The sequence below is a fragment of the Rhinopithecus bieti genome, unplaced genomic scaffold (genome assembly GCF_001698545.2).
Source record: "Rhinopithecus bieti isolate Rb0 unplaced genomic scaffold, ASM169854v2 scaffold_73599, whole genome shotgun sequence".
In the NCBI taxonomy this organism is placed as follows: domain Eukaryota; kingdom Metazoa; phylum Chordata; class Mammalia; order Primates; family Cercopithecidae; genus Rhinopithecus; species Rhinopithecus bieti.
The window spans coordinates 562,083-578,612 of NW_016827349.1; the positions used below are offsets into that span (position 1 = coordinate 562,083).

At 39.0% G+C, this 16,530-nt stretch overlaps 1 protein-coding gene across 1 annotated transcript in view; it reads left to right on the top strand.

Moving 5' to 3' along the window:
* Positions 1-16,530, top strand: part of CTNNAL1 (catenin alpha like 1) — a 57,683-nt gene that overhangs the window by 21,590 nt on the left and 19,563 nt on the right. Inside the window, 7 exon segments of the mRNA XM_017863778.1 lie at positions 612-799; positions 2,578-2,697; positions 6,907-6,929; positions 6,931-6,994; positions 8,031-8,201; positions 11,834-12,034; positions 14,275-14,361. Of these exon segments, the coding sequence (XP_017719267.1) occupies positions 612-799; positions 2,578-2,697; positions 6,907-6,929; positions 6,931-6,994; positions 8,031-8,201; positions 11,834-12,034; positions 14,275-14,361 (854 nt within the window).

Here is a 16,530-nt window from a genome sequence, read left to right on the forward strand (position 1 = left end):
CCCACCCAAAGTCCAGGCTTTGTTTGTCTGACAGACAAACTTCCTTATTGTTTCTTTTTGCCTATTGACAGTTATTTCTGGGTCCCCAATATATTGAAGATGTCATCCCTTGGGGCCCAAAGCCCTATCTTTTTTCTGTCCCTGAGGATTCCTGAAAACCCAAGCCCCTTCAGCTTGTGGAGATCAGCAGTGACCCCTGACTTCTCCCTGGCCTGGCCCCAGTCCAAGCCTTGGCACCTGCTTACTGCTCTGGTTTTAGGGTATTCTTTAGTTTTTGACTCATGGGACTTCTCTTACTGTCTTGTAGGGCAGGAGCTTTTAGATTGTGTAGTTTGCATTACCACTGGAAACAAAAATTATGATGTTTTCCAAACTGGGTGAGGGCAAAATTTGTCACCGTTCTTAAGAGTGTGCTATTATTTTCTGGTTAGAAAGCTTCGTATGATAATCCCTACAATCGTCAAGGTGAAACTGTTTCTTGTTCCTGAAGTAAGAGTCCAAAGCTGAGTTCCTCCTCATTGTGCCTTACCTTCAAGGTTAGAGAAAAGTCTAGATTTTAATCTGTGTGTCTTACTGCCAGTTTAACTTTACCCTCTCTCCTTTCTTGTTAGGAGAAACAATTGCAGCATTGACAGACATAACCAACTTGAACCATCTGGAATCTGATGGGCAGATCACAATTTTTACAGACAAAACAGGAGTGATAAAGGCTGCAAGATTACTTCTTTCTTCAGTGACAAAGGTGTTGCTGCTGGCAGACCGAGTAGTCATTAAACAGATAATAACATCAAGAAATAAGGTACTTACCTTTCTGATGTTGCTGTATTTTTGTCTTTCTGTGTTGTTCAAAGTGCTTCTTATGACTTTTAGTGGTGGATCACTTGGCTCACGTGTGGATGAAGAGTGCAGCTAGCTGTGGAAATTAATGTGAATTGCAGGATACATTGACACATTGATCATCTACACATTGAATACACTTGGGCCCTGGGTTCCTCCTGGAGCTATGCCTGTATGAGCGTTGCTTAAAAAAAAAAAAAAAAGTTCTTTTTAGGTTAATTTAAGTAATTTGGCAATGCTTGACTATTATAATTGTTTATAACTCTGTCTGTAGTTTAAAAGTAGTGTTTCTTCTGTACGTGTAATTCTTAAATGATAAGTATACTGTGCCTAAACTTCTGAATGCAAGTAGTGTCTCCTCTTAGAGAATCATTATGCGCTTGTTGAGGCTTATTGGTAAAAGCTTTAAATGTGTACAACATTTGGAAAGAAAAGGCAAGCACTATGATAATATATGTAGCAGAAGCTTAGTTGATAGAAATACTGAATTTTTCAGTACTTTTTTTCCCTCCCAAATCAGAGACGAACAATATATAACTTGAGACACAGTTAAATCAGTGGAAATGATAATTATCCACAGCTACAGAATTTCTGTATGCAGAGTCCCTAAATGTTACTGAATGATCTCAAAACGTGCAGAACGGATTTAGACTCTTCCAGTCCAGAAGTTAATCTCTCAGATGATGATCATGCTCCATGATCATCTGGGAATCCAGGGTCTGTACGATCACTTCTTTCTTTGGATAATTCCCTAGGCAAAGAGGAGAGCTGTTGCCAGGGTAGGGGTTCTCCTAGTAGGATTTGAGGATAAAACCACCTGATGAATGTTGAATGAATGAGAAATTGGAGAGGTAGATCTGGCAGCACTAGAGAAACAGAAACAACCTTCCTCTCTTTGAAAGATGGAGGTTCTGCACAGCAGTGGCAATGTGCCTTATCTGTGTTAGCTGCCTGAACTTCCTGAGCTGCCAGGGCAGATTAACATGCCAGATATTCACCATATTCTCATGAAAAATAAGTAAACACAGGATATCTATGTTTTTTTAACCTATCTTGTTCTGACTAAAAGAATCTAGTCATGTTATTTTAAAGAAAAGTATTTGAAAATATGTTTCACATCTATTTACTTTATTTCTTACATCAAGAAAGCACATAACATTTTAGTCATTGGCTCTACCACAGATTCACACTCTTTATTCACCCTGATGGCCTAGTCCTGACTGAACCAGACTGATTTTCCTCCTCTTAAAGTCCCACACTTCCCTTTCGACTCCATACTCTGCAGATGATGAGGTTCCTTCTGCTTTCCTGAGAATGTTAGGGTTCCTGTTATCCTGGTTCACTGAGCCTTAAAGCTTGTGTGTGCTGACTTTCATCCTCACCCCTTCCCAATTCTCTGAAGATTTGATTACTGTAGTCCTGCCCATGCCCACCTCCTAGACTTGGCTACATAAATGATCCCTTCCTTTGTATATGTAGTCATTTCTTTTATTCTTTTTCCTTTTCCTTTTCAAGTAACTCAAAATCTCATCCTATAAACAAATCATTCCCCTAATAATTCTGTGCCTTGAATCTACTTCTACTTCTCTGAGCATCCCCTTCTGTGTCTTCTTTCTGGCTCCTCCTTCTCAACTTTCACCTAGAATTCAGAATTTTCCCTTTTCCCTCTCTACTTAGCTTTGACAATCTCAGTCTTTTGCTTAGCTATCACCAAATAATGAAATATTCTCTGTTTTGCAGGTTCTTGCAACTATGGAAAGACTAGAGAAAGTGAATAGCTTTCAAGAGTTTGTCCAAATATTCAGTCAATTTGGAAATGAAATGGTGGAGTTTGCACATCTGAGTGGAGATAGACAAAATGTATGTATTCATCACATTTTACAATCTTCAGATAAAGACATACTTTTTAGTTTGGATGGAGGTATGATCTTTAGGATTGTTTGGATTGGTTTCTTTGCTTATTAAGTCTATAGCCTTGGTCTTGAAAGCCTTTCATAAATAAGCCAGCAAAGTAGATCTGTAAGTAGATCTGTATGTCTTTTTTTGTACATTTATAACAGCTAATTTTGTTCCCGCCTCACACACTGGGAAAGGTCATTCTTGCCTTCAGGGCTCAACTCAAGTACTTCTTCTTTGTATTTGGTTACTTTCACTTTTATGAAGCTTTCCATTTGATTCCTTTACCAGGGCTCAGGCACGTAAAATTGAGTCATCATACGTATTCTTATAGTATCTTGTTAGATATTTGTTATTCTTACCATATTAGATTAATAGTAATAACCCAAGCCATTATTTATTTGCACTGCCTATGTGTTAGGTACTTAATGTACATGATCTCATTTAATTCTCAAAACATCCCTATGAGGTAGGTATTGTTACTACTGTTTTACATACAGGGAAACTGAACCTGAGACAAGGATAAACTTTCCCAAGGTCACTATGCTAGCAGATTGAACTCAGTTATATCTGATACTAAAGCCTGTAGTTCTCAAACTACAACATGATAGTCGTTTTTTATTTTATTTTATTTTATTTTATTTTATTTATTTATTTTTTGAGACAGAGTTTTGCTCTGTTGCCCAGGCTGGAGTGCAGTGTCGTGATCTCGGCTCACTGCAACCTCCACCTCCCGGGTTCAAGTGATTCTCCTGCCTCAGCCTCCCGAGTAGCTGGGAATACAGGCATGCACCACCATGCCTGGCTAACTTTTTGTGTTTTTAGTAGAGACTGGGTTTCACCATGTTGACCAGGCTGGTCTTGAACTCCTAATCTCGGGTGATCCACCTGCCTCAGCCTCCCAAAGTGCTGGGATTACAGGTGTGAGCCACCGTACCCAGCCGATATTAGTTCTTTGTGGGTCTGTTCCCCAATTCAGACAATAAGCTCCTTAGTTTTGGGAGACAGAAGATCGTATTATGTCTAGGATTGACTTTTCCTTGTTGGGGTATTTGTGTAGGAGTCTGTCTTGTTGGCAGGTTAAATATATATAATAATCAACTATTTCTTGGGATGGTTCTGGGTGTAGTCCCATAGGTATTCTCTCAGTTTTTGATATGAACTTTCCCGGTTGCAGCTGGAGTTGAAAGATGGGTATTGGTCTGGAAAGTGGCAGGCTAAATAATGGCATTGGTTTCTAATACCAATGATGTTTCTGTAGGCAGGTACCTTATTGTTTCATTTTCTCTCTGCCAGTATTGTTCTTTATAAAACAAATTTCCTTTCTTTTCCTTCTCTTTCTCTTAATCTTCCTTCTTCTCCTCATTCTCCCCAATGAAAATTATTAGCCGGAATATTTTTATAATAATAATAGTTTATCTTGATCCCTTGAGCAAGTGTGGCATGAGTCATAGGTTCTAAAGCTGCCATCCTTCAGTTACACTTCCTACAGGATCCTCTTCAGCTTCTGGACGTAACTGAAAAACTTTCACCATCATTTTGATTTGTAGTTAGAAATTTGGCATGGAGAACATTTTATTTTTCTCAATTCTTGTAATATTGTAATCCAACGTTTAAAACTTCTGGCTGAAGAGGTATCTATTTTAACAATTTAGCTCATTAAATGTGAGACCCCTGAAACTTACTGGCAGCCTTTTTATCATCTTTGTGTTTGATAAGTGCTACTCCTGGGTCATTTTTATGGAATATGCATCCAGGGTTGAAATGCTTTCTCCTTTAGAATAGTCAGAATATCCTGCAAAGAGCTATAGGCGAGGTGCATTCTCAGTTTTCTCAGCAAATATTCATAAGCTGCTTACTGTTAACCAAATACTACACAAGGTGTTGAGGATTCAGCAGTAAATAAAAGTGACAAAAGCCTCTGCATTCATGGAGCTTATGTTTTAGTAGGGGTGGGAGGAGATAGACAATAAAACAGAAACATGCATGGTGTGTTCAAAGAACACGAAGGCCAGTGGATCGATCAAAGTGAGCAAAGGGGAAGGGTAATAAGATGAAATCAGAGAGGTAGTGGGCAGGGCGAACTGTGTAAGGACTTTGACTTTAAGTAAAATGGGGAGCCACCGCAGGTTTTGAGTAGGAGAATGACATTTTCTGACTTACATTTTAACAGTATCACTCTAGCTGCCATGTTGAGAATGGTTTGCATGGAGACAAGGGCAGAGACAGGGAGACCACTCAAGAGGATATTACAGTAATCTATTGAGAGATGATGGTGACCTGGACCAAGGTGGTAGAAAGTGGCAGTGGTAAGGCTGGGCGTGGTGGCTCATGCCTGTAATCCCAGCACTTTGGGAGGCTGAGGTGGGCGGATCACCTGAGGTCAGGAGTTTGAGACCAGCCTGGCCAACATGACGAAACACCATCTCTTCTAAAAATACAGCAATTAGCTAGATGTGGTGGCACATGCCTGTAATCCCAGCTACTCAGGAGGCTGAAGCACGAGAATTGCGTGAGCCCGGGAAGCAGAGGCTGCAGTGAGCTGAGATCACGCCACTGCACTCCAGCCTGGGCAAGGGAGGGAGACTGTCTCAAAAAGAAAAGAAAGTGGCAGTGGTGACAGCCTTACCCAAGTCTGGGAAAGTACTTCTGGAGGTATTGGGAAGCTTCGCTTAGTACTTCATGGACCATCTGGGTTTTATGGGCCTCTGTTTTGTCCTGTGGACCAACCCTTTCCAGGTTGAGATGCCATCTTTTTCTGTCGCTTGTTATCACTATTCATCATATGGTGTCATATGTGGCTTATAAGTGTTAGGTATGGCATACACACCTGATGAATTGTTAGCTAGACCCACAGGTGGTTTTGAAAGGAGTCCTGTCCAAAATGTTAAAGACAAGAGGAATGGGTGGAAATTTTATAAGCAACCTCAACCTTTATCTATAGGAACCCATGATGGATGATGCTCACATATAGGACACAGTTCTTTGGGATGTGATCTGCATTAGCTTTGGGGTTATACGCACTTTGTTGTACACTATTTGTAATTCCATCTGTATCTCTTATTAAATCTATATTGGGATGCAAGTGAGTAAGAGTGATATTATTGTGTAGGACTAACTTCTGAATCCATTCTAATTTATTCAAGCAAATTTACTTTCAAAGGCAAATCATACTCAAATTTTAGGTTTTCTTATTTGTAAGAAAGGGCCTTTAATCTAACTTACAAATAAAAAAGACTAATGTGACAGAGAAAAATTTTATGTAATTCAAATTTCAGTGTCCATAAATAAAGTTTGCTTGGAACACAGCCGTTCTTATTTATTTGTGTATTGTCTCTGTTTGCTTTCACACTACGATGACATAATTGAGTAGCTGTGATGGAGACCATATAGTTCAGAAGGCCTCAAATGTTTATCTGGGCTTTAATTGAAAGTATTGCCTACCTCTGATTTAGATATAATAACCGAATTATTAACAGAGTATTTTGTTGTAGATTTGATCAGCAAACTTTGGCTACCTCATATAATAGCACACATTCTATTGAGGGCTCTGTGAGGAGAAGCCACCCCCCAGCAAAACAAATTCAATCCACAATGCTTTCTTAAGTGTTCCTTTTCAATCTTGTTGGGGAAAGTTATCTACCAAAGAAACATCTTAAGAATATTTCAGAGCAGCATATTGGTTAAGAGTAAGACAAACGAACCACAATTTGAGATGTATAGCAGTTAGATGGGATTAGACAAGGCTCCTTAAATAATCAACTTTTAAGTGTCTGTTTTGAAGGAAATAATAGTCGATAGATGCTCAGAAGACAATTGATTTTTAGTTAAGTAAGACATAGGCTGGGTGTTTCTGGTTAGGGGTGCAGTGTGTGCACTTGGCATGAGAATGTCAGGTATGACAGAACACCAGAATGTCAACCATGTACAGCCTCTACCTGTGTCTCAGTTCCTGGCTCTCCAGCCCTTACTAAGAGTAGCTTTTTCTTTCTACTTATATTGTGTTGATGTGTTTATATTGAAGCAGTGACAGTTTGTAAAACTTTATCCTGTTTTTTTTTTCCACTTAATATTATTGAATTTTTGAGTATTATTGTTGAATAAATACTTTCTTAAGAAATTGGATTGTTTACATGATCTTAGAAATCCTCTTTGATTTTATTTCATATTTAGGATTTGAAAGATGAAAAGAAAAGGCAAAATGGCAGCAGCTAGGGCTGTTCTTGAAAAGTGTACGATGATGCTTCTCACAGCTTCAAAGGTAAGATAATTTTTGTTTTACTGTGTAATAAATTAATAATTAGAAAACCTGACTAAATGCATTTAACATACATAATTTACATTTTAAAAAAGATCAAAGTGATAACTTAGAACATAGGCCTGAATAGTTAAATCTCAGTTATTATTTATAAGAATGCTAACTTTCTTCCCCAACTCCAAATAATAATTAATTTATGAGTCAACTTTGATTGAACAGCTCAGCAGAACATGGTGTATCAGGTGCTATAAATTAAGGCCTGTCACACATGGTCGCTGCCTGCAGGGTTTTGCCAGTCTCATTGAGGAGCCAGCACATGTGCTCTAGAAAAAGCGAGGCAAGTTAAGATTTGTTAAGTACAGTGGAGTAAGAAGTCAGCCCTTAGTTATTCTGTAAATTCACCCTTTAATTTTTTTCCACTTTTAACAAAATTATCAGTCAAGAGTATTTCCAAACAGCAACTGGCCAGAAAATTGGTGCAATTCTAGAATGAATGAATAAAATGTCTCATTAGCAATTTGTTTGGAATAACCTTTTCTTCTGAGAGTATTTACCCTGTGCTAGAATCAGTGAAGCCACAAAAACAGAGACTTCATGGAACCCACTCAGAAGGCTCTGTTTTGTCTAGGCCCTTGAGTTTTTCATTTACATTATTTTTTAAAAGTCAAGATGCATCCATGATCATATTTCATCTCTGTTCATTTCATTTTTCTTCATTCTTTCTCATTTCTTGCATGTGTAAGGCAACATTTAAAATAGTTTAAATCATGATGGAGAGATTTTTTCTCAAAAAATTTTAAGTAAACTTACTATTGAAGTATAAAGGTATAGTTTTGCACTCTGCATTTTTTTATTTAACCTTGCTATCGCTTTTTACTCATCCTGCTTCCACTTTAGTGAGGAGAAGCAGCTGAGTGAGCCAGGGACCCAGGAGATTTTGGTAAAGAACAATTTTCTTAGCATGACATGTTCTCTGTAAGATTTTGTGCATTATGACATAAATCAAATATTAAAATAAAAAATTTCAATTGTTTTGAAGACATGTCTGAGGCATCCCAACTGCGAATCAGCCCATAAAAACAAAGAAGGAGTATTTGACCGCATGAAAGTGGCATTGGATAAGGTCATTGAAATTGTGACTGACTGTAAACCGAATGGAGAGACTGACATTTCATCTGTCAGTATTTTTACTGGAATTAAGGAATTCAAGGTAAGAATAAAGAGAGTATATTTTGATTTTTCTCTTTCCAATTTTTTGAGATGGAGTCTCGCTCTGTTGCCCAGGCTGGAGTGCAGTGGTGTGATCTCGGCTCACTGCGACCTCCGCCTCCTGGGTTCAAGTGATTCTTGTGCCTCAGCCTCCCAAGCAGCTGATACTACAGGCATGTGCCACCGCACCTGGCTAATTTTTGTATTTTTGGTAGACACAGAGTTTCACCATGTTGGCCAGGCTGGTCTCAAACTCCTGACTTCAGGTGATCTGCCCGCCTGGACCTCCCAAAGTGCTGGGATCACAGGCATGAGCCACTGCACCCAGTCTTTTCTTTCCATTTAAAAGGAGCACCATTATGTATAGTATCCATATTTTTGTGTAATGTTTTAGAACAATGCTTCACAAAAGCAAATATATCTATTTAAAGCAATGCCACTCTGTACAAACCTGTTGCTCAGTAATATTTACGTTAGAGGTATATTTACAAAGAACACTGGTCTTTGGTTATAGTAGCTACTCTGGCCCTTCTTAGCTGTATGATTTAGCTGTAGCCTCCTGTTTAAAAGAATGTTCCCTTCCTGTTTTTTGAGCAGTGCCATACATTTTTGAGCAGTACCATCCATAGGATGATGGCGAGCAGCAAATCATTTCTGCTAGAATTCCTGCTTTTCTCTGTGTTAGAGGGTTGATACTTTGAGACTATAGTGATAGAATTAGTAATAATTAAAATTTAAAAATAAACAGTAATACACACTAACAGTTATTGAGTCCTTACTCTGTGCCAGCCCTTTTCTGAGTGCTTTAAATATATGAACTTATATAATCCTCAAAGAATTATTGCTGTTATTTCCATCACACTCTTGAGGAGCTTGAGAAACAGAAAGGAGATTAACTTGCTGGCTACTAAGTACCGGAGTTGGGATTTGAAACTAGGCAGTGTGACTCCAGGAAGTCTGACTTCTCATCAGAAGTCATAAACATGGTGAAGATGCGTTCGGGGTAAGAGCAGTGTCTGAGTTGGGAGGGCCCTAAGAAGTCATCCGGTACAATGCCCTCCTTTAACAGATCAGAAAACTGAGGCCCTGAGAAGTTATCCAAATGCTAAAAGTTTCCACCTTTCTAACAGACAGGACTGTGATGAGAATGACATTCTTTCCATTTTACTGCACTTTGATTTATTTTATGTATTTGTTTTTGAGATGGAGTCTTGCTCTTTTTGCTCGGGCTGGAGTGTGATTACATGATCTTGGCTCACTGCAACCTCTGTCTCCTGGGTTCAAGCGATTCTCCTGCCTCAGCCTCCTGAGTAGCTGGGATTACAGGCGCCCACCACCACACCTGGCTAATTTTTGTACTTTTAATAGATATGGGGTTTCGCCATGTTGGCCAGGCTGGTCTCGAACTCCTGACCGCAGGTGATCCACCCACTTCAGCCTCCCAAAGTGCTGGGATTATAGGGGTGAGCCACCACACTGGCCGTGCACTTGGGTTTCTAATTGTGTGAAGGTCTAAGTAGGAACATGGGGTGAAAGACAGTAACGGGAAGAGTATCTGTTTTTGCTCTTAATAAATATTTTATTTAATTCCTACCTGCCCTTTAGGTGGATATAATTATATACTGTTTTTTGTTTGTTTGTTTGTTTTTGTTTTTTTGGAGGAGAGCTAGTAAGTGGTAGAACCCTTCTTTAGGCCCAGGATTGTCTAATCCCAGAGTCCATGACCTTTCACTTTACACCTCTGGGTTTGTTTATATGATGCCAGTCCTACCACTGAGTCTTCCTGAAGGGAAAGAAGCTTGTAGGGACCAAACCTTCTCTTAGAAATTTTATTGCTGAAAGCGATCTTAGAGATTATTTTTCTAATCCTCCCTTTTTGTAAATGCTGAGGGAGGAGGTGTGTTGTCAAAGGATAATTAGGGAAGCAAGTCGGATGAGAGACATCTTTCGCCTCTTGCTGCTGCATTTCTGGTGCAAGTGAAGGAGGGGCAGTGCTCTGCCTGTGGCTGCTGCCGACAACTCTGGCTGCTGCCCTCTCACCATCAGGCATGCTGGAGGCAGAGCTGTTATAAATAGGCTCAGTCTCACTGTCTGTGATTATCTCTTTGGCGTCTTACTTTTTTTCTGATGGAGAGTATAATCTGTGGAGGGAAACTGGATACTTTGTTGTATTTGGTACTATGAATATATGGACACATGTTATGAAACCATATCAATAAATAGCCTCTTTAAAAAAAAAAACCCACAAAACTCCACTAAGTTGCTGTCTAAAACATGTGTATTTTCTCTCTAAAGGAAAATAAAAAACCTTAACATAAATGGTATGAGGCCAATATAACTGATTTTTATGTTTTAATTCTGTTTAAATTCTCCAATTTAATTCTCTTAAATTAATAAAATAAATTTAATTCTCTGAGAAGATCCCCATTGTAAGTTCTATACCTTACTATTATCCATATTCTTTCCTAGCTTAAATACAAGTTTCTGTCTACCTAGGATGGAGTGATCACCTGACACAACTTGGGCCAAGAGCAGGAGGGGAAGCAAGGACTCTCCTCTGGCATCTTGACTTTCCCAAACTTTGGTATTTTCATGGATCATGTTAAAATGGGTCACACATAAGGATTAATTAAAATAACATTTGTGAAAGGACTTTAAAGTGTTAAACAAATGTAAGCTATCCTTATTATCACATTCATTGTGACCATAATCATGATCATTACCGCTTGTTGCCTCTTGGCCCAAGTTGTCTGTGTGACATATTTCATGGACTGTAGTGTTTTATAGGGTTGAAGTGGCATGATGCATCGTAGAAAGCTGAGAGAGAAAGACTGCGTACGTGAGCATGTGTTCATCACATAGTCAAGGAGCTCCAAACAGGGTGGCTGAAGTGAAAGGTTGTTGGGGGTTCAAGGGGTGAGATAGACTGTTAGAGAGGTATATAAAGACAGGCCATAGAGGATTTTGTGCTATACCATAGATGTTTGGGCTTGATTCTCTATAGATAGTGAGGAGCTACTAGAGGGAGGTGGCAGTATCAGACAGTTTATATTTTAGATTATATAGACCCTCTGGTAGAGGATGTTTGGGTCAGTAAGGTGCTATTGGGGACTTTAAACAAAATTTAGGGAGACCAGTTAGGTAACTAGGAGAGTCTTTGTTGAATTAACGAAGGAAAAATGGATGCCTTCCCCAGTCCTTCTCACACCCCACATCTTCCACATCATCCTTCCCCCTGGGCTCAGCACATGTCATATTTGGGTGTAACTTATCTTCCAGGACTTTGCCTACGCATTTTCTCAGGTGCAAATCTTTTACCTGGAGGCTGGTTCATTTTTCCTGCTGGTTGCTACAGGGTGATGCTCTTTCTGCCTTAGTATTCATTGATCCCACAGGAATGTCATTGTATTAATTACTCTAGGAATGATGCTTTGCATGTATATTGAAGGCTTTTGAGCAATGTGTCCTCCTGGGTTAGTGGAGAATATAGATATCATTGGTGGCTGTATTTCCCCTCAGCTTGGGAAAAGAAAATGTTAGTGTTTTCCTGGGCACTGTTAGAAAGTACAACCCATTTTGGTCAAGTGTGTATATTGACTCACATTGATGGATGGATGTCCTTTTTGTTCTCAGATGAATATTGAAGCTCTTCGGGAGAATCTTTATTTTCAGTCCAAAGAGAACCTTTCTGTGACATTGGAAGTCATCTTGGAGCGTACGGAGGACTTTACTGATTCTGCCTACACCAGCCATGAGCACAGGGAACGCATCTTGGAACTGTCAACTCAGGCGAGAATGGAACTGCAGCAGTTAATTTCTGTGTGGAGTCAAGCTGTAAGAACTTTTTTAAAAATCAAAGTAAATCTTATATAATGGCTTTCCCATAAAGTTTTGCAAGATGTGGAAGCTAACATAATCACCAGGAGTATGAATTTGTTCCAGAATGGGACAGGATGTCTCATCCCTTTTCTCCCTCCTAGTAGTTGGCCAAAATATCCTTCCCATCTAGCACTCACAGTACTTGACATTTATTTCCAGGCCTGTTGACTCTCATTCTAGCCAGTCTGAATTCTATGCCTTTGTCACTATCACTAGTTTACTCTGTTGTCCCCACTCTTTCACCAAACTCACCTCTGGAAAATTCCTCCCCAAAATGCTTCTTCAGAGTGAAGAACAGAGGAGTAGACCCCCATCTAGAAGTTCTTGGGACCTGAGCCTGACTGCTGGAGCCATTCAGATGTACATAGTTCTTACCTCTGAGGACAGCTGATTTATAGACACAATGATTTGGAAAACTTATTGGGGTGTAGATTCAATGAAAACAAGGGTAGATCCAGCTGGCAAGTAAAAGCTTTTCACCCTTGCACAAATTCCTGGTCTAAAATTGGTGGGCGGCCACTCTATGAGCCTTAAATGGGCTGTTGGTGAGCTTCAAGCAGAGGAGCTTATTTGGGCAAGAATGAACGGCCAAGACTGACAGAAATGGGACAGCATAGGAAGTGTGTACACAGTCTCTTATAGCAGGTGGATTGCAAAATGGAGAGACAGAGCCCTGGGATATGTCTCTAGGATTATTTATTTCTTAGGCCCAGGCTCTGTCAAAAAAGTATTTAACATGGCTTACAATATACAACAGCCGTAGTACAAATCTGGAAGTAATGAACAAAGCTTTGCCAGTAAAGATGATGAAGGAGGGTGGATATGGCTGAAACTGAAGAAAGAAGCAGCAGTTGATTTCCTTGTAAATAGATTAATTTATGAATGAACATAGATATGAATCACAGATTTCTCAGATATTTTCTTGGCATCACAGTAGTGCACATATTCTTATTAACACGGAATCTTGCCCTAAAGTAGAGTGGTGTGAGAGACTTGAGCACTGTTTTGTGTTTAGTTTGAATTATCTGTGTGATACACAATCGGAAGTGTAGATTGCTTCAGTGTTAAATTTTAAGTCCAACACTCACTATAAAGAGTTGCTTGTGATGAAATACTCTGTGTTGGGAATGTGATTCTATTAATACTCAAATTTGCAATTAGCAAATGTCACAAATTTAGCAAATTTACCCTGTCCATATTTCACAAGCACTCAGATCTCTGATCCTGCATGCTAGATGTGTTTTTCGTTCATTCATTTTTTTCAGCAGTTGTTATTGGTGCCTTTTATATGCCAAACACCATAAATCTAAAGATGAATAAGATAAAATCTTTGTCTGCAAGAATTTTACAATATAGAAATTTCTGGGAAGGGGTGAGACAAGTACAGATAGCTTTGTAAGTATCCTAAGAGAAAGTGTCGACTATGCATTGAGACGGTTTGAAGGAGGACAAACTTATATTTAGGGAGAGGGCTCAAGAAGGCTTCATGAAGTATTGATATTTAATTTTTATTTATCATGCAAAGAATTGAATCTCTACTACCTATCCTTTGCTATGCCAGTTACTGTGGATTTAGTGGTGTGCAAAATAGATGTGAACCCAGCTTTCATGGTCTAGTGGGGAAGATGGACTTTAAACAAACAAAAAATAAAAAATTCCAGATGGTTTGGACTGAAAAAATAAATATGTAATTGCAAACTGGGATGATTATTGAGCAAAAAGATTACAGTGAGTAAGAAGAGGGTCTGATTTAGATTGAGTGATCTGAAAAAACCTTTCTGAGAAAAAGACGTTTATGTAAGATCTTAAAGACGAGTAGGATTTTAATTTTTAACTAGGTTAGGAGTGAAAGCATGGACATTCTAGGCAGAAAATAAAAGAGATCAATTTTAGACTTGATGAATTTATTAAAGAAAATTAGATTTTAAAATTTCACCTTTCAATATAATCCATAGGTTCACAGAAAATAAATAAATAAAAAAACAAAAGTTCACCTATTTGTAGTTAGCATTGAAAATATAACTAAACTGAAATTTTATTTTCCACTGTAACTTTAAACAGGTAAATTTTGAAAACCTACTTTTATAGTTCACAGAATAATATTAAAATTTATTACAATTTACAGTTCAAATAAAATTGGAATTAACAGATTAAAGAGATGCGGTAACACTACATATATACTTTTAAAATTTTAGCAAAGCAAGAAAACAAAAAGCATCGCTGAAGAACTGGAACTCAGTATTTTGAAAATCAGTCACAGTCTTAATGAACTTAAGAAAGAAGTAAGTATAGTTTGAAATTTAGCTTCTTCTAATTCTTTGCTAATTTTCATGTTGTATGGGTGTATGAAATGCATTAGTATTAGTATGTCTCTGTGCCTAGAAAATGGTTTTGAAAGTTTTCCTTTGAGGCCAGGCATGGTGGCTCATACCCGTAATTCCAGCACTGTGGGGAGGCCAAGGTGGGAGGATCACTTGAGCCTAGGAGTTCGAGATTAGCCTGGGCAACATGGCGAAACCCCATCTCTACAAAAAACACAAAAGATTAGCCAGGTGTGGTAGTTAGCGCCTGTAGTCCCAGCTACTCAGGAGGCTGAAATGGGAGAATCACCCGATCCCCAGGGCTCAAGGCTGCAGTGAGCCATGATCGCACTGCTGCACTTCAGCCTGGGTGCCAGAGTGAGACCCTGTCTCAAAAGAAAAAAAAAAAAAAAGTTTTCCTTTGACATAGTTATTTTGAAGCCATGATTTTATTAATGCCCTCATTCTCAAAGTTTGTACATGAATTTTCATAGCTTTATTAAAACTAAGAACCACCTAGAATTCCATCAACAGAGGAATTGATAAATGAATTTTGGAATAATTCTACCAAATACTATTCAGCAATAAAGGAGAACAGTATTGATACATGCAACAATATGGATGAATCACTAAGACATACTAAGCAAAAGAAGCCAGACACAAATGATTATATGTATAAAATTCCATTTAGAAAAAAACAATTCTAGAAAAGGCAAAACTAATTTATAATGACATAAATCAGATCAGTGGCTATCTCATGTCAGAGGTTGGGGTATATTTACTGCAAAAGGGCACAGGAGGACTTTTTGGCATGTTGGAAATGTTCAAAATTAATTGTTGTGGTGGTTACGTGGCTGTGTATGTTCATCAAAACTCACTGAACAGTACCTTTAAAATGGGTACCTTTTGTTGTATATGAATTCTATCTCACTGAAGTAAATTAAAAAAAAAATTCCTTTGGTTGAGACGGTTTCCCTGCTCCCTGAATAAAAAGTTGGTCATCTCATGACTTACTTGGCCATTCTCAGGTTATTGAAAGTCCTATGGTCACTTTAAGTCAGGTGTTCACAAACTACAACTGGACCGTTTTCGTCAGTAGAGTGTATGGGGACACAATGCTGCCCATGGACCTACTGTCTACTGTTTTCTCACTACAACAGCAGAGTTGAATAGTCGCAATAGGGCCTAAAATATTTACTCTCTGGCCTATTACAGAAAAAATTTGCCAATTCCTGCTTTAAGTCACAAAACACAATCTCGGTTGAAAACTTAGAATGTTCCCTCCAATATATTAATCAGTATTTAAATCTTCATTTAGTTGTAGAGCTTCTCCCCTGTTCCCTGTTTTCCCAGCTCCAACTAGATAGAGCTTTTGGGAAGATGTGGTCTCTTCTGCCTTTTTCACTTTCCTCACCCCCTATTACGTAGCTGTTGTTGATTTTTGTTACGTTGTGGCATAGAGAGAGAAGAGAGAAAGTTGAAAGGCAGAAGGTTTTTAGTGACCAGCACCCTTATCAAATGGCTTTGGGCTTGGTAGACATTTACAGCAGACTCTCACTCTCATGGATACTTTAGTGGTTCTTCAGAGGCTTTCCTATCGCCCCCCGTAACCCTCACCCCCTCCCCTCAACCCCTATATCCTGTTGCTCCGTCCACTTTGAGGCATGCCTAGAGGAGGGAGTCACAGTGGGCACCCAGCAGCTCTCCAGACAGACCCTCCTCACACAGACCTCTCCTTTCCCGTAACTCTGCTTTCTTAATTCTTTTATTTTTGTTATTTATTTTTTAAGGTAGAGTCTCACTCTGTTGCCCAAGCTGGAGTGCAGTGGCGTGATCTTGGCTCACTGCCACCTCCACCTCAGGGGTTCAAGTGCGATTCTCATACCTCAGCCTCCTGAGTAGCTGGGATTACAGATGCAAGCCACCACACCCAGCTAATTTTTGTATTTTTAGTAGAAATGGGGTTTCACCATGTTGGCCAGGCTGGTCTCAAACTCCTGACCTCAAGGGATCCACCTGCCTTGGCCTCCCAAAGTGAGCCACTGCACCTGGGCTTAATTCTTTTGTATTCTTGAAGATGGTCAAGGGCTCAAGACAATGAAATTAGAATTTTAAAAACATTTTCTTATTTTTGAGATGGGGTCTCACTTT